This window comes from Notamacropus eugenii, chromosome 1 (assembly GCF_028372415.1).
Source record: "Notamacropus eugenii isolate mMacEug1 chromosome 1, mMacEug1.pri_v2, whole genome shotgun sequence".
Lineage (NCBI taxonomy): Eukaryota > Metazoa > Chordata > Mammalia > Diprotodontia > Macropodidae > Notamacropus > Notamacropus eugenii.
This window is the reverse complement of record NC_092872.1, coordinates 315,958,947-315,977,973: the sequence shown is the minus strand read 5'-3', so window position 1 is coordinate 315,977,973 and position 19,027 is coordinate 315,958,947. Positions and strand designations below refer to the sequence as shown.

General features: G+C 38.0%; 1 protein-coding gene and 1 long non-coding RNA gene across 4 annotated transcripts in view; one reads left to right on the top strand and one right to left on the bottom strand.

Annotated features, from left to right (window-relative positions):
- The window catches only part of LOC140517928 (uncharacterized), a 136,908-nt gene that overhangs the window by 25,065 nt on the left and 92,816 nt on the right, over positions 1-19,027 (top strand). For both annotated transcript variants that reach the window (XR_011971789.1, XR_011971788.1), the window contains exon 3: positions 8,214-8,248. This is a non-coding gene — a long non-coding RNA (uncharacterized lncRNA). The remainder of the gene's footprint in view (positions 1-8,213; positions 8,249-19,027) is intronic.
- The window catches only part of LOC140517922 (tripartite motif-containing protein 10-like), a 36,251-nt gene continuing 22,154 nt past the window's right edge, over positions 4,931-19,027 (bottom strand). For both annotated transcript variants that reach the window (XM_072629589.1, XM_072629590.1), the window contains exons 3-7: positions 9,427-9,657; positions 8,399-8,421; positions 7,417-7,532; positions 6,683-6,715; positions 4,931-5,612 (exon numbers count right to left, since the gene is read on the bottom strand). In XM_072629589.1, the coding sequence (XP_072485690.1) occupies positions 5,062-5,612; positions 6,683-6,715; positions 7,417-7,532; positions 8,399-8,421; positions 9,427-9,657 (954 nt within the window). In that variant the 3' untranslated portion in view covers positions 4,931-5,061. The remainder of the gene's footprint in view (positions 5,613-6,682; positions 6,716-7,416; positions 7,533-8,398; positions 8,422-9,426; positions 9,658-19,027) is intronic.

Here is a 19,027-nt window from a genome sequence, read left to right as displayed (position 1 = left end):
CCCACCCCAACCCCATATTGCTCTACAAGTATTTTCTTTTTATATTTTAAAAAAACCAGTTATTTATTTAAACATTCTTTTTAAATTTTGATTTCCAAATTCTCTCCCTCCCTCCTACCCCTTTCCCATACCCACTGAGAATGGAAGCAATATGTCAATTATAATGTGAAATCGTGCAAAACCTATTTGTATATTAGCTATATTAAAACAAAAGCAAGAAAAAAAGTGAGAAAATTATACTTCAATTTGCATTCCAATTTTTCATTAGTCCTCTCTCTGGAAGTGGATAGCATTTTTCATCATGAGTCCTTTGGAATTGTCTTGGGTCATGGTATTGATCAGAGGATCTTAGTCTTTCACAGTTGGTCATTATAATAATATGGTGTTATTCATCACAATGACCTCCTGATTCTTCTCACTTAGTTGGCGTCTATTCGTATAGTTCTTGTCATTTCTTATAACACATTAGTACTCTATCACAATCATGTACCATACTTTGTTTAGCCATTGCCTTGATGGGCATCCCCCCAATTTCCAATTCTTTGCTACCACAAAAAGAGATGCTATAAATATTTTTGTACGTTTGAGTCTTTTTCCTTTGATCTCTTTGGGATTCAGATCTAGTAGAGGTATTTCTTGATCAAAAGGCATGGATAGTTTTATAGCTCTTTGGACTTATTTCCAAATTGTTCTCTGGAATGGCTGGATCAGTTCACTAATCATCAGCAGTTCATTATCTATGAGTATTTTACGTGGCCTTAGACAAATCACTCAAGGATTAGTCAAGCAATATATATTACAGACTTGTTGATTCACAGGGCAAAGAGCATATTTACCACGGTGTTTGCATCAACTTTGTATTTATAGATTTTCTAATTATGGTCTTTCTAACGTTACTCTAATTCATTTACAGACCAAATGCTGCTGCAACAACAAAAGAATAAGAAAGAGACGTGGCTTTGAAATAGGAGTAAAAACTGACATGTCTGGTTTGGGAGCAAGTGCAAAGAACACAATGGCCTTTGCACACCAGACAGTCAGTTTGATCCTTTCTGGGGAATTCTCTTTTGGTTAGAAGAATCAGCCAATAACATTTATTGAACAGGCATGGTTCACACTTTTAAAACACTTTTTTAGCAACCACCTTGTGAGGTCATAGATGCAAATGTTGTTCACATTTTGAGGTTGAGAAAGCTAAGGGCCAAAGAGGTGAGGTGACTGACTGCAGATTAGGAAGCTGAGTCATAGACAGATGAGGTTGTTTGCTTATAGTCGCACAGACAGTACATTTCAGGGACAAGTTTATAACTCTGGTCTCTCCCAACTCCAAATCTAAGCTTACATTTAGTGTATTTTTTTTTAAATAGATGCTTCAGGTACTTACAAAGGAAAACAGGAGATAGCCACCACCAGCCCTTTCCCACCCTTCCATTCCCCAAGGTCACTGAAGAATTTACAATCCAGAATAGGACGAAAATAAATAAGGAACCTATATACTTTTGTTGTTCTTCAGTCATTTCAGTCATATCTGACGCTTTGTGACCCAATTTGGGGTTTTCTTGGCAAAGATATGGGAATGGTTTGCCGTTTCCTTCTCCAGATCATTTTATAGATGAGGAACTGAGGCAAACAGGGTTAAGTGACTTGCCCAGGGTCACACAGCTAGTAAGCGTCTGAGGCCAGATTTGAACTCAGGAGGCTGAGTCTTCCTGATTCTAGCCCCAGCTTTCTCTCTACTGTATCACCTTGTATACCCATCTGCAACTTCAACCCATTCTTCCTAGTTCTGATATCTGAAGTGAGGCAGAACAAATCTAATCTCTCTTCCACATGACAGCCCTTCAAATATTTGAAGGCATTTACTACATGTTCCTAAAGTATTCTCCAGGTCCTTGGTTCCTCCAAGATTAGGGCAATTAAATAACTCCAACTGAGTGAATGAACTTAAGATCCAAGATCAATAATTTAAATTTGATACAGATAGTTGTATTCATTTCTATAAACAGTGGTTATATGTATGATTCTTGTGTGAATCTTGATGGGTAGACTCCCTGCTATTTTATACATTCCTTAGTTGTTTTCAATGGAATTTCACTATGGATTCTTGAGAAGAATAATAATTTAAAATGAAAATAAGATGCTTGAGTAAAATTTTTGCTACTCTGTGAGGAGGAAGAAGTATTTTTAAACTTTTGTATTAGTTTTGGCATGAGTTGCTTATGGACTGAACTGGGACAATGGTTATGATAACTAAGAAGAAAAGGCAGAGCCAATATTCTGAAGAAAGAATTGGCAATGTCCTTAATGGAAAAAAGTGAAGAAGAAAGAATTAGGAGCTTGAGGAACTAGAAATAAGGATAACATTGCTGTGACTGATGGGGAGGAGTCAAGTTATCTTACCTCCATTTCCAAGCAGAGCAGTCCCACCAGCTTTCACCAAACCTCTTCCCTGCCCTGACCACTAGATGAAATTAATTACCTTCATTTGTTTGCTGAGGTATTGGGCAAGAATGTGGGCAGTGGTCCACATTTACTAAATGCCTTGAACACAAATAAGTCTGTCTTCACAATGACCAGAGGAAAGTTAAAAAAGGAAAACTGATAACAGAGGAAAATGTTAAAACTGTTTTTGTTAATTATACTAATTTTGTAAATCTAAGGCAGAATACAAACAAGTATGAAAAGTAATTTACTAATGTTTTTACTGGGTGATAGATTTAGAATTGGAAAGGATCTTAAGGATTCTTTAATTTGACCTCCCCTTGACCAAGAAAACTGAGGTCCATAGAGGTATAAACAAAATCATCAGGAAGTAAGTTAGCCAAGGTAGGATTTGAGTCCAAGTCCTCTGATGCTAGTTGCGCCAGTTACACCACTCTGCCATGTTGTCCCTTCCTCATGCATATGAAGAATGTTTCTTTGGAACTGGATTTGTGATTTTACTAGGGTAGGGAACACCTATGGTGAGGAACCTTACTCAACTAACTCAGACTGGGGTCTGCTCTGCAGCTTAAGAATATTTCCTGGGATGCTGATAGGTTAAATGACTTGCCTGAGGTCACCCAGTCAGCCAATATGTGGATGAGGTGGGAATTGAACCCAAGCCTTTTTGACTTCCAAGGCCAGTTTTCCATCCACCATGACACACTACCCCTCTATGATGAATATTTGTCAGAACACATGGAAGGAAATTGTAAGATTTCCCCTAAAGGATAAACTTTTATTGAATGGAGGGGCTTTGAATGAAGGCAGGTAATAGGAGTAGATAATCTTTCAATGTCTCTTCTAAACTTGTAATTCTATAATTCATAGACAATTGAGTTCAAATCCAAAAGAGACTGGAATATTAGTATCAATGTTAATGGTGATTGGTGTCACAACACCAAAAACAAATAAAAATGAAGTGTGATTGATGATATAAAAATATTATCTATGAATATAATATTGATGTTGTATTATAACATAAAGTGGAGATGTATAAACAAAGTGTTGAGAAAGGGACAGGTCACTTTTAACTAAGGGAATCAGAAATTATTGTTACCTTAATTGTTATTTGGTTAATATTAACTGCTCAGCCTGTCTGACTTCATTGTTAGGCAGGCACAAAACCATACCTAAGTATCTGATTTGGTACAAATGTACATAAAGTTCCTATACAGGTACTGAATAAATAATGAAGCTGAGTGTTGAAGGGTAATTAGAATTTCAACACACATCAATGAAGGTGGAGCAGTTAGGGGATGAGAGCATTCCAGAAAGAGGAAATTTCAGAGGCAAAGGCATAGTCCTATTGGAAAAATGTATTTGGAGAATAGAAAGTGATCCAATTTGGCATTTGAGTAAAAGGGAATAATCTGAAGGAAGTCTGGAAAGGAACTAAGCTACTTTTAGATTATTTTCTACTTTAGAGTAACTTAAAATGGAATGTGGTATAAATATTCATTTTGAGTTATTTAGTTGTAAGCCGAAACCATATTAAGACAGAACTGGACCAGGTTGCTTTCAATTCTGTGACTTTTGCAGTGTAGACCTAACAGTGACTGTCAGAGTGGAACTGGGCAAAACAGATAATTTCTATATGTATTTAGATTGAATTAATATGTCTGACTCATATTGGTAAGTTTGTTCTAGAAGGGTGCTGTTCCATTTTTGCTCAGTAGAGTTAATAATTATTTTTGTTGTCTGTTGTCTGTCCATCTCTTTGTGACCCCATTTGGGATTTTCTTGTCAAAGATATTGGAATGGTTTGCCATTTCCTTCTCTAACTCATTTTGATGAGAAAATGAGGCAAACAGGGTTAAGTGACAAGTGTCTGGGACTGGATTTGAACTCAGAGCTTCCTGACTCCAGGTCCTGTGCTCTATCTACTGTGCCACCTATCTGTTCTATAAAAATTATTAGAATTAATGAATTATTCATTCATTCATTAATGTTCGGGAACTACTACAGAACATGGTCACTTTTTAAAAATGAGGTATTCTAGAACAGTAAAGTCAAACAAATAGAAATGAGTGCCACTAATCTTTAAATAAGGATTGCTGCAAGCTGCATGTTGACTTAGTTTTGAAATGTAATATTATCTATGTTTCATCGTATTTCATTTCCCAACTACATTTAAATATTTCCCAATTTCATTTTAATTTGGTTTCCTGCCACACTAGGGATTGTGTGGGTCCTGTGTTTGACACCTCTCCTCCTCAGTTCTCGTTTGGATATTAGTAAAAGCTGTGCCATAGGTTCAGCGATTTTCACTTGTTTGGAGGAAGTTTCTCACTGTAGGGGACTTTTGGGAAGGGGGGTTTTGTTTGATGAGGGGAAAGTGAATTGTGAACAAAGTTGGACAGATGAAGGTAAAAGTGGAAGAAAAAAATAGAGTTCTGAAAATATTACTTGACTACAAACACATTAAAACAGGAAAAGGCTCTAAGTGTTCATGGTTGGTGAGTTTCATTTACACAACACTTAAACCCCCGATAAGGAATAGAAATCTGGATTCTGTCATGCAGTCATGAAGATGGCAATGACAGTAACTCCTAGGTATTTGTCAGTGTTGTAAGTTTCTCAGAGAGGAAGAGATGTCCAGGGGAAGCATGACTCTCTAATGGGACAGAGTGTTATAGAAGACCCTTTTGAGGGCAGCCAGAAAAAGGGGAAGAGTTTCTCAGTGAAAGCAGCAGAAAAAGTGAAGATGTGACTCATAGTCTCAGTGTTGTAGAATGATACCAACCCCTCTTCACAATCCAAGGCAACTCTGATCTTCTTGGGTTTCTCTTTCAACGCAATACTAGTGCAGGGTGAGGTAAGAGCCTGGTACTGACTTTGGTACAGCCCAATAGCCCAGATTCCTTCTTCAGGTCTTAACTTAAACCACTGTTTCCTATTCACTGATTCTTTGACAACTCCCAATCCCCAGTAACCTCCATGAGTAACCTCTGTATCCCAGCAGTGCTTGCCAGAGTTGAAACCTTGAGACCCCAGGATACAGGAAAAATAAGAAAACCGCTTTGGATTTCTGGGCACATCCTGTTTGGTCCCTATGTTTTTCACGTGCTGGTGATCCTCTGTCACCATAAGAAAAGCATTGGCAGTTTCTGGGTCCAAAGTCATAGAATCTGGGGAGAAAAAAAAACCAGAGAGCTCATTTTTTAGGGAATGATGGTATTGGAGATCCCCTAGTAATATATGGGTATGAGTGAGTCTGAGGGGAGGCATTGAGAAAGGACTTTGGCTAGATGACAACTCTGATTTTCCTTCCTCAACCTCATTTTCTCCAGAGGAAGGTACTTTTCGTTCCAAATCCATAGATATTTCTCCTGAACTATGTCAGAAGTAAGACTACTTTCTTAGCGCCTTTTTTCACATCAGGAAAGACCTGAGGATCCCTGGACTATGGCTCACATTCTATTAGCCATGAATGATCAGCTCTATTGCTCAGATGGCATTAGCACCATTCTTGGAGTCCTGAGCCTCTCTGAAATATAGAAAGCTGAGCTTTGTCTGTGGAAAGTGGAGCTGTCTGTGGTATAAATAGAAGAATCCATTTTTTTTTTCAGTCAATTTTGCAGCCTTATTACCTGTTTAACTGCTCACTTTCCTTGGTTTCAGATTTTGTTACCTTCAGATGTCCTTCCTCTATTGTGAATAACATTGGTTTGTATTGCCTTCCTATGTTTCATGAAAATCATAAATGAGTTGGAAAGCAAGCGCTGCCAGGCAAATATAGAATTTCACAGAAGTAAACTGGGTTCTGTGACCCAGTCCTGTTTCTTTGAATAGATAAGATACCCTGATTGCTGTCATTGCTTCTGCTCCCTCCCCTCCCCTCCTCAAATCTGGGAAGAAGCATGCTTTCTTTGTTTTTCTTTAAAAAAAAAAGCAGGTTGTAGTGACCAAGCAAAATTCCAGAGGATTAATGTAGAAGGATGCTTCCCACCTTAGGTCTGAGAGGGAGGTGATAGACTTAAATATGCAAATGAGACACATAGTTTTGGACATGGCCAATATGGGGATTTGTTTTGCTCTACTATGCATATTTGTTACAAGGGTTTTGTTTTAATTATTCTTTTTTTAGTATGTACATGGAGGAAATGGGAGGGAAAAATTAATACTTAATAATTTTAAAAAATGACAGGTGATATCCATATGGATAAACTTACCATACTTGTTATTTTGAGCAATTTACCTGTAATTTCCATCAGGGAAGATGGTAGATTTTCTAAGAGGAAAAAAATTAAAATGTGAAAGTGCTATGCAGATTTAAATTAATACTAAAACAAAAAAGAACAGTTAGTTATGCATCGCAACAGAGTTATGCATCATCATCTAGGCCAGTGGCTGTCAAGCTTCTTAGTCTCAAGACATCTTTACACACTTAAAAATTAGTAAGGACCCCAAAGACCTTTTATTTATGTGGGATTTATTTATGTGATATATAATACACATTTATTTACCATATTAGATGTTTTAAAAGATAAATTTAATTTTTTTATTAATTTATTAAAATAAATCCATTTCATGTTAACATAAATATAATGTTTATAGGGGAAAATGCTGTATTTTCCCAAACAAAAAGAATTAGTGAGAGGAGTGGCATTGGTTCATATATATTTGCAAGTCTCTTTAATATCTGGCTTTCCAGAAGACAGTTGAATTTCCATATCAGCTTCTGCATTCATTCTGTTATATATTGTTCTGATTGAAGTATATGAAGAAAATCTGGTATCAATATATAGTTAGGGAAGGGAGGAATATTTTAAGAAGCAAATAATGTCTAATATTATTATAAAAATAATTTTAACCTTTTGGACTCCCTAAAAGGGTCTCGTGTTTCTAGGGGCCACATTATAAGAACTGCTGGTCTAAATGTTCATGGATCAATAATAAAGATTTCATATGAAAACAATTATAGTCTATTACCTTTGAACTGTTGCAAGTAATGTCTGAGATACAGATGTTTTTCGGAGAAAATCTTGATTCTCTTGTCCAGGTCAGGGAACTTAGGAGCTGGCATAGGAGGCTTAGTATTATCATGCCTGAGGACAGACATGGAATTTTGAAAATCAAGTGAGGGTTTTGTATTTTGTATTTCTCATATGAAAGTGGTGTCTATGTCGCTGCTTTTGTTTCCCCAGCATCTAGCACAGAGTAGTAGATAATAAATATTTGTAGATTGATTGATTGAATTGAAAGGGTCAAGCAGAACAAAGCCCTTTTCACTAGAAATGACATTTGCCAGATCCAGGAACAGTAAAGCTAACCACACTTTCTCCTACTAACTTCATTACTATTCTTCTCCCTATGGAGCTTCTGAAATCGAATTCAGTGCCAAGAAGCTGCCAATACATAATGAACTTGGCTGTTACTCTTCTAGTCTTCCCATATCGGTAACCAGGCAGTAATGCTTTGGGTTGGAGGCAGTAACCAAACTAAAAATGACTGGAGTTTTAACGTCTTACCTACTCTCCCTCCTTTAATGACATAAGTTAAAATGCCTTTAATGGAATCATAAATTTAAATCCGAAAAGGCAGCTTAGGGGACATCTAGTCTAAACTTCTCATTTTACAGAGGAGGAAACTGAGGCCCAGAGAACATTAACTTGAACAAGTTTCCACAGGCAAGTTTAGTAGTAGGTTAGGACTCAAATTCAGGTCCTCTGATTCCAAATAGTGTTCATCCTACTATTTTTCTTCATCTTTCCCTCCAACTTCTCTAGGTTCCAGGCAAATAAACAAGCAGCTACTGGGCAAGGTAAGTGACTTTCTTTGTTTTGCTAATTTGAAATCTACATTCGTCCATGTGGCCACTACTAATCTTGCATCATCAGATAGGTTCCCAAGCCTTTTTCAGAGGACAAGATTGGCAAGAACCCCTGAGGGTCCTATCTGCCCTTCTACATACCTGTGCAAGATCATCCTGACATCCTGTAAGGAAAACAAAGAAGACTCAGGTTTTGATCTGCATGTCCTGAATTTCTTCACTTTTCAAAATAAACCATAGTCTATTGGAGTAGCATTTATCTAGCACATTTGTTTTACAACTTAAAAATGAGCTTCTCATCATAGATAACTTTCCTGGGAATATAGGAATGCATTTGTTACCACTTTCCTGACCTTTTCACACTATGTTTAAATTCATTATTTAGCAAGATTACTTAGTAAATAGGATTAGCTTAATCATCTAACAAAACCTCCCTTAAATGCACTACAAAGATATTTAACTGTGATAATGATAGGGAATGATGCATATACTAGAAGATACAGTTGCTTTGCCAGTTGGATTTTGCTTGATTTTTCCATTGTTATAAGTGGGTATTCAGTGTGTGTGTTTGTGTGTATGTGTGCTATACACATTGGGAAATGATTCTGTTGTTAGTATCGTATAAGCAAAAGGCTATTAATTGGGGGAAGAGTTTACAATGTTCTTTAAACTCATTATTAGCCATTCAAGTAAATTTCAGACTCATTTCTTGCTTGTCTTTACATCATCTCTGTAAGCTAGTCAGAAAATGGTATATTTGGTACCATCAAGTTAATAGAACCCAGAAAGGAGAAATCCAAAGTAACCTAACAAGTAATAAACAGAATTATCGTGAAAGTTCAAATCTAACTCCCGATTTTATATCCCTTGTATTGGACTAGCTGTTTCCTGAAGGTGAAATGATCTTGTGAGTGCTTTGTCACAGCTAATCAATTGTGTTAAGTAACTTTTTCTACCTCAAACTGAATCACTGAATTTCCCTTTCTGCTTGGACTGTTGCTCATTCCCACTTTTGGAGATGGAAATACTTTGCTATGGTTTCTTTATATATCTTCTCTACAGGGAGATTAAGTGGCATGTCTTGGAGCTGCCCAGCATTGGCTGATGCTATAGAATAACCCCCTTTTATCCCTAGACTTCCTCCCTAATTCACTATTCTAACAGCCAACCTCTAAGAATTCATTTTCAGGCTTTTGATGGTTCTTTTCCATTTCTTTTAAAAGGTTGCTGAGAAGAGTCCTCTCTTCCAAAAGCCTATTAATATTCTCATCTTGTGTCTTTAAAATAGCCTTGTCTATCTCCTTTAGCTGGGCCAGGAAGTCTTGTTCTTTCTGCACTAGGAATTGGTGGAGTTTTTCAAATTCAGATGTTATCTTCTGCCTCTCTGTTTCTGTTCGTCTCTGAAATATACAAAGATAAATGGGAAAGAGAAAGCTGTTTTTGAAAAATCTCTACCCTACATGAATGAACCCTTCTTTCAATATCACACATTAATACTATCCTATTGTACATCTCCTTTTCCCTAATACTACTGTACCATTATTACATAAGATAGGACTTTGATCCTTTTAAAAATATGTAGAACTTCAAATGTTTATACATTAGGTGTTGTTTGCCTTTAGCAGTGATGCCTACCCTTGGTTTCATAACTTTCCCAGGATGTCTCTAGTTATTTATGAAAGCAAAATTAATTTGAGTTCTCTTTGATTTTTATGAAATATTGAATTCAATTAAACAAACATTTATTAAATGTGTATTATGTGCAAAAGAATTAGGTGAGACACTGACAATACAAAGAAAAATCAGTCCCTACCCTCCTCTCTGTCCTACGTTCTATTGGAAAACTATAATGTTTACACAGAGAAATATGAAGTGGAGTCTGAAACATGTTTCATCCCTGTGGGATTCAGAGGAATCTGCAACAGGGAAAACAAAATCAGAAGGGCATTTTTGAAGCAGGACTCTACATGCTCAGGACAGGGGTGAAGTCATGTGACAGCCTGGAAGATGGGGTGAGATTTTGCATGTAGTTATGCAATTTGACCTTTCCCCCTTGCAATCTGATGTGAGGGGTGGGGTTTCCTTCCTTGGAAAGCATTGCTGATCCACCCCTCCATTTAACCCTGTTAATGGGAGTGGGAACAGAAAGGTCAATAGGAAACTGGCTATAGGGGTGGCTGCCCCTGGCCACTTGCTGTTGAAGTTGCTGCTGCCTTTCACTTAATTTAAGCTTGGCAAAGATATATTAGTAACAGATTTCCAGAGCTGTTGTGGCTGAGGTGAAGATTCTGGGGAAGACACAGGACCAAGGTGTTGTGATGGCAAGATAGAGCAGTGGGTGAGCCAAGGCTGAAGTGGAGCACAGGTGGACCAGCAAAACCTAGCAACTGTTAGGAGATAGTTCAAAATCCCTAATTTCAACAATTGTTCAAAGAGTTGATCCTAGGGGGTTCCCACTAAACAATCCCTTCCCTAGATCTCTCCCACAATCTACCAGCTAGAATGAGGTTTTAGGAAAATGATGGGGCTTGAAAACTAATTTTTTTGATAGTTTTTACTATAACTTTAATAAAACATTGCCACTGAAAAGTCTTATGAAATATATGAGTTTCATGAATGAAGCTGAGTTAACAGAGAGAGAAATTTCCCAGATAAACAGTGGTGAGGATCAGAGCCTTCCCTGATTTTGATATCTTAGAGCTATTTTCCATTTTCTTTTCATGCTCTACATCAGTATTGACTTGGGAACAGTGCACTTTCCCCAGCCTAAGCAGTGGGAAATCAGGGTGATGAAAAGGGGTAGTGGTCCAAGAATTCGTAGGCTTGAGCACGCTCTGGTGAATGCCTTTGTGGGAAGCCCACGCTGGTGCATTGGATCTGTTTTGATGAAACCACTTGGTTGGTAGCTTGAGCGTATTGCCACCTGGTGGTCAATGCTTATACTACATTCCCTTGCTGGTTAATTAATAGGTGACACTTGGTTTCAGTCTGTAGAAATTCAGGTACACAGCCAGGCCACAGCATTACCATGAGAAAATATAGCTTAATTTGAGGAAAGAGAGGACACTAACAACATGAGAGATCTAGAAAGGTTTCCCATAGGATCTAGTGAGAAAAAAGTATTCCAGGTATGAAGGATGGACTGCAAAAGTCAGAAAAGGCATACTGAGTTGGGAAAACAGCATATAGATCAGTTTAGCTGGAAAGTGGAGATCATGAAGGGGGCTAGTGTGGAGGATGCCTGGGAAGCTAGGTTGAAGCCAGACTGAAAAGCTCTAAATGCCAAGCTAAGGAGTTCACATTTTATCCTAAGGTTGATAGTTATTCTCTAAAGACTTTTTGAGAAAAGTGTATCATGGTTATGCCTGTGCTTTACAAATACTGTTTTGGCAGCTGTGTGTCTAGGAAAGGTATGAAGCATAGAGAACAGTTGGAATGCTATTGTAGCCATGGTAGATTTGATGAACTAAGTCTGAAGCAAGATGGTAGCTGCGTGACTGGAGACAGGGAGGATGTCCAGGAGAGAAACAGAATTGACAAGACAAGGGTGAGGGAGGATGCGGAATCAAGGGTGACTCGTAAGGTTGTTATCCTGAGTGACTGGAAAGAAGGCAACACCCTCAGCAAAACACAGGGAAGTTTAACAGAGGGGCTATTTTTTGTTGTTGTTTTGAGGCTTTTTCTTCTTCTGTTTTTATTTTTTATTTTTATTTTATTTTATTTTTAGAGAAGAGAAATGTATTTAGTTTGAAACTGTTAAGTTTAAGATACCTATCCAAAATCCAATCCAGATAGAGATATCCAGCAGGCAGTTCAAGATACAAGATTAACCTGAATTCAAATCCTGCCTTAGATCCTTAGTATTTATGTGACCCTGACTTGACTTCTCTCAGCCTTAGTCCCCTGGTGTATAAAATGGAGATACTAGTAGTACCTGCTTCCTAGGTTGGTTGTGAGAAGCAAATGAGATAACATATGTAAGGTGCTTTGTAAACCTTAAGGCAGCATATAAATGCCATCTAATGTTATTATTATTTGCATAGAGGTGATGATTGAACCCATGGGACATGATCAATAAACAAACATTTGCTAATAGCCTATGTGCCAGCACATGCCAGGTGCTAAGGAAAAAATGTAAATAAATGAATCCATCCCTGCTGTCAAAGGAACTCTTCTATCAGGAGAAACAAGTATATATGTAAGAATTTATAGAATGAATGCAAGATAAATACAACATAATTTAGGAAGAAGGGTACTGGAAAGTTGGGAAGATCAGGTAGGGTGGTGCTTGGGGTGCTTTGAAGAAAGAGAGGGATTTTATGAAACAGAGGTGAAGAGGGAGTTAATTTCAGGCATGGAGATGGAAGATGAGGATGTGTGGAGAACAGAGACAATATCAGTTTGGCTGGACTATAGAGTATAGTAATGCATAATGAAGCTGGAAAGATAGATTTAGTATAGTCATCTAAACATAGGAGTTTATATTTTATCCTAGAGGTGATAGGAAGTTACTAGAACTTACTGAGTAGAGAAACATCATGATCAGACTTGTGCTTAAGGAAGATCACTGCCAGCTGAGTGGAGGAGGGCTTGGAGGAGAGGGAGATGAAGCAGGACCAATTAGGCAAGGGTCTGGAGAAGACAAGAGAGGAGAGAAAGGAGAAGAGGAGAGGAGAATTTGAAGAGAAAAAAAGAGATCCCAAGACAGGATATGGGGGATCATCCATGGTGAGCAGATAGGTGATTAATGATAATCCAGAAAAGGAGACTAAGGAGGAGAAGTCAGGTAGGAGATGAACTAGAAAAGAGAAGTACCACTAAAGCCAAGAAAGGAAAAACTATGGATGGAGTATGAAAAGATTTTCATATAGGCTTTGAGGAAGTTGGGATATATCATGTAATTTTTAAAAAATGGAAATATGGATCATCATTCTAGAGCAGGCCTGCACAACCTACAGTCCTTGGGCCAAAGGATTTTGGATGGTCTAGGAAAAATGAGGAAAACATCCTTTATATGTATGTAGAGGAAATTCTTTGGTCTATGGCAAGTGGACCAGCGTTGTAGGTTGTGCTGGTCTGTTCTAGAGAGTCTGGGAGCTAGTGTTTGCTTTTTTGCTTGAGTTTATTCTTCTCTCTGTTTTTTCTGTATCAGTATGTCCATCTTAAATTGTGAGTTTGATGAAGATGAGTAATGTGATTTGAATAATCATATAGATTTAGAATTGGAAAGGGCCTACCTAATAGATCATCTAATCTAACATCCCTTCCATTCTGGCATCTCCTCCATAATACATGGTGTTGAAAATTTTCAAGAAGTTCACACATTTGTTGGGTTTCCCATTCCATTGTCTTGGTCAGCTCTATTGTCAAAAAGTTCTTCACTGGGTTAAGCTGAAATCTTGCTGTCTTCTAACTTTCACAAATCGGTCCTAGTTCTTCTGTCTGGAGCAACAGAGGCATTCTCTCACTCTTTGTATCCTTGGTGCCTAGCATATAGTAGGCTTAATAATTCCATGTGACATCTTCTTAAATACTTGAAAGCCCACTTTCATGTCCCTCTTCGACCTTTATCTTCTCTCTTGAGTAAGCTATCAGTTCTTTGAAACCAGAAAATGATGTCCTCACGTGACATGGTTTCCAGATTCCTTTACAATCACAATCTATATTCAGTCATCATACCGATGGTGCCATGTACGCAGTAAATGCCCAGTGACTATCTCTTAATATAGCCCTCAGAAATCTTTATTCTCCAAGTAATTATCTAGGTGTAAATAGATAAGGCAGCTGCTTAGCACAGTGTATGGCATATAGTAGCCACTTAACAAATCCTTCCTTCCTTCTTTCCTTCCTTCCTTCCTCCTTGCTTTCTTCTTCCCTTCCTCCCTTTCTTCCTTTCTCTTTCCTATCCTCCTCCTCCTTTCCTTTCTTCCTGTATTATATCTGGCTTATAAATGTGTGAATGAAAACCAAGAGAACCTGTGACTTATTCGAGTTACTGGGCAATCTATAGAATAAGCCAGTAGTAGGATCTAAGTCTCTTAAGTTTCCAATGAATTTAATGAATTAAATCAATCAACAAGTATTTCTTGAGTACCTTCTTTGTGCCCAGTAATGTGTTAGGTTATTATGGGGAATCCAAGAGGAGCAGAAGTAGATACATTACGCACATAGTCAAAGCATATGGATAGAGCTGTCTTACTCTGTTGGACTACATCGAGAGGGACAAAGCGTCTAGGAGGAGAGTTCTTCTGTATTGTCCCTTTGGTGGGACCACATCTGGAATGTCATGTTCAGTTTTGGGCACCACATTTTACGAACATTCATAAGTGGAGAAAGTTCAGACAGTGTCTAAAATGGTGAAAGGCTTCAGGATAAAGGTACGTGAAAATCAGTTGAAGGAAATGAGGATGTTTTTCCTTGGAGAAGAGAAGACTTAGGGGGAGAATGTGAAAAGTATTCTTCAGATATCTGGAGGACTGTCTTATGGAAGCAGGATTAAATTTGTTCTCTATGGTCCCAGTGGGCAGAACTAGGACTCATGGACTGAAGTTGCAGAGTGGCAGATTTTAGATGTCCAAAGGGATACAATGTGGTATAGTGGATAGTTATCTGGTCTTGGACTTAAGAACAGGAGTTTTAGTCCAGCTGCTGACACCTACTGGCTGTATGACTTTTTGTGGCTAAACTCCTTGAGAATCCATCTAAGTAGGTGTCTCCACTCCCTTTTTTATCACTCTCTTATTAACTCTTCGTGGTTTGGCTTCTGGTCTCCTCATTCAAGTGAAATTACTCTTCAAAGTTAATAATGGTCTCCTGATTGTCAAGTCTAATGGCCTTTTCTTGATCTTCGTCCTTCTTAAATCAGATGTGGTCCCACCAGAAGGACAGTACAGAAGAACTCTCATTTCCTTCATCCCAAACTCTTTGCCCTTCTTAATCCCTTCTTAATTGCAAGATACTTCTATTCACATGCTTTGCTATGTGCACAACATATTCATATTCTGCTTTTCCTGGGTTCCCCACAACAACCTAACAGTGCTGGGCACAAAGGTACTCAAGAAGTACTTATTGATCCAATTTCTTCTTGACTTCTCTGAACCCATCTTCTGATAGTTTCTTGTCTCTAGGTATTTATGATTCTATTTTCTTTTGGTTCTACACCTAACTGTCTGATCATTCCTTTCATTTCCTTTGTTGTTGTTTTCCCTTGTGTCCAACTCTTGGTAAAGATAGTGGAGTAGTTCACCATTTCCTTCTCCAGCTCATTTTATAGATGAGGAAACTGAGGCAAATAGGGTTAACTGACTTGCCCAGGGTCTCACAGTAGTAAGTATCTGAGGCTGGATTTGAACTCAGGTCTTCCTGATTTCAGGCCCAGCCCTCTTCCACTGTACCACCTAGCTACCCCTTGTAGCCTTTGCTGAATATTTATCCAGGTCATACCTGATAAGCATGGGTATTCCCCAAGGCATTATCCTGGGCTCTCTTTTCTTCTTTATCTATGCTATTTCATGTGGTGATCTCATCAGCTCCCATGGTATAAATTGACATGTCTATGCAGATTACTTTCAGATCTACTTGTCTATCCCTAACCTTTCTACCAATTTCCATTCTTTTACCTCCACCTGTGCCTATTGGACATCTCAAACTGGGTGTCCCTAGATATATTAAACTCAGCATTTCCAAAATGGAACTCATTATCTTTCCCTCCCAAGTTCCTCTTCCTAACTTCCCCATTATTTTGAAGGGCACCACTCTCTGCCTAGTCACCTAAGCTTGTATTGTCATCCTTGACTCCTCATTCTCTGCTACCTCCCCATTTCCCATCAGTTGTCAAGTCCTACCATTTCTACCTGTGTATCTCTCCTATACTCAACCCTTTTCTCCTCTGAAACTGCCTAGACTCTGGTCTAGGACTCACACTTCACACTTGGACTATTGCAATAGCTTACTGGTTGCTGTCCCTGCCTTAGGTCTCTCCCCAATCCATCCTTTACTCATCTAGCAAATTGATTTCCCAAAATTGAAGTTTGACTATGCTACTTTCTATTTAATAAACTCTAATGGCTCCCTTTCACTTCCCAAATCAAAAGCTCTTTATAACCTGGCCACTTCCTCCCTTTCCAGTCTTACCCCCTCTACTCTGAGTTCCAATGGATTCTATGTTGTTCCTAGAACAGGATACTCCATCCTTTGACTCCAAGTGTTTTCGCTGGCTCTTCCTCAAAGCTGGAAGTCTTTCTGTCTTCATTTCCATCTCTTGGCTTCCCTGCTTTCCTTCATGCCTTACTTTCTGCATGAAGCCTTTCCTATTAGTCATCATTAATCTTGGTGGTTTCCCTCCAACACTATCACAAATTTATCTTGTATGTATCTTGTTTGTACATAGCAGTTTGGATGTTGTCTTTCCTGTTAGACTTTGGATTTCATGGCAGCAGCAGCTGTCTTTTTTGTTTTGCATTTTTTGTATCCCCAGACCTTAGCACAGTGCCTAGCACTTTTGTTGTTGTTCATTCATTTCAGTGATGTTCAAATTGTGACCCCATTTGGGATTTCCTTGACAAAGATACTGGTTTGGCATTTTACAGATGAGGAAACTGAGACAAACAGGGTTAAGTGACTTGCCCAGGGAAACAGTAAGTATCTGAAGCCAGATTTGAACTCAAGAAGTCTTCCTGATTCCAGGCCTGGCACTTTATCTATTGTGCCACCTAGTGCCCTTCTGGCACTTAGTAGATAATAAATGCTAGTTGACTAGTTTACCTTCTCATACTGTGTTATCCTTGTCCATATTCTTGATCCTCTAAAAAGAATTCAGGTAAACAATTGAAGATCTTCTATATCTTTCTACATGTCTTTGTTTTTATTTTATTGATGTTTTTCTATCTACATTGTTATAATTTCTCAATACCACTCTCCCACTAGAATTTTCCCTTTCAAGAAAGCACAGTTAAATGATTGTACATTTGTACCTATGTCAGATTGCTTGCTGTCTTGGGGAGGTGGGAAGGAAAGAAGGGAGGGAAAAAAATTGGAAATCAAAATCTTATTAAAAATGAATGTTGAAAACTATCTTTACATGTAATTGGAAAAAATAAAATACTATTTACTAAAATAAAAAAAAGTACAGTTAAGCAAGTCAAGCTGACACACTGATCATATCACTGACTCCATTTGCCTCATTATATACTTGTAGTCCAACACCTGTCTACCTAAGAGAGCTAAGTGTCATCATCAGCCTTTTGGATTTATCATTGTTGTAATCTGATTTCTGATATCTTTTAGTGTAATTTTCCTTTGTGTCATTGTCATTGTGTATATTGCTCTCTTGGCTCTATTTACTTCATTCTACAATAATTCATAGAAATCTTCCCAAGTGTCTTAGAATTCTTCATATTGTCCACAAGTCAATACGCCTTTATTAATCACTTAAGACATGCTAGTCTAATAAGTGGGTAGAAAACATGAAGACAATCATGTACAAACAAGATATATGCAGAATGCATTGCAGTTAAACTCAGAGGGAAGTGAGTAGCATTAAGGGGAATCAAGAAAATCATATAAAGTGGGATTTTTATCTAGGACTTAGAACAAGCCAGAGAACCCAGGAAAAGGTGAAGAAGGAGAGAATTCCAGGCATGTCAGGGACAGCCAGTGAAAATTCTGGGAATAAAGAGATGGGGTGAGTTTTAGAGGAACAACAAGGAGGTCAGTGCTGCTATATCAGAGGTGAAAAAACCAGAGGTCATAACACCCAAAGCCTCAAGTTTTCAGCACAAGAACCATGGGACAGAGCCCCCGTGCCCCAGAAACAGAGATCCACTTTAAAAGCCAGGGAAAAGGCAATCATCATGAGCAAGAAGCAAACCAGAAAAGAAAAGACCATAGAATCTTACTATGGGAACAAAGACCAAAACAAGAATACAGAAGAGGTCAACACTGAGACTGTACTCCCATCTGAAACCTCAGAAGGGAATATGAACTGGTCTCAAGCCCAAACAGCATTCTTGGAAGAGCTCAAAAGGATTTTAAAAGCCAAATGAGAGAGGTAGGAGAAAAATTGGCCAGTGATTTTAGAAACATGAAAAAAGAATTCACTGAAGAGAACAGATCCTTAAAAAGGAAAATTGAACAAATGGAAAAGGAAGTACAAAACCTAACTGGAGAAAATAACTCCTTAAAAGGAACAATTGGACAAATGGAAAAGGAGATGCAAAACTTAACTGAAGAAAACAATCTATGAAAAATTAGAATTGGGCAAGTAGAAGATAATGCCTCTATGAGACATCAAGAGTCAGTCAAACAGAATCTAAAGAATGGAAAAAGTAGAACAAAATGTAAAATATCTCATTGGAAAGGTAGGAGGGGGGCAAGTTGAATGCCAAACAGAGGATTATATATTTGACCCTGGAGGTGATAAGGAGCCATTAGAGTTTACAGAACTGGGGGTTGGGTGTGAGTGTGGGTGGTCACATGGTCAGACTAATGCTTTACAAAGAATAATAAGAAATGACATGTTTGTTGTCTCTTCTAGTACAATAATATTCTATTATATTCACATTCACCAATTGAAAGACCCCTTTTCTTGCAGAAAGAGTGCTACTTTGAATATTTTATTATATATGGGAATTTTTGTCATCAGTCTCCTAAGTATGCTTAAGAGAAGTGGCACTGGGTCAAAAGACATAAAGTTTAGTCTATTTTCTCACATGATTCCAAATTGTTTTCCACAATAATTAGACCAATTCATAGCTCTACCAACAGGTCCTA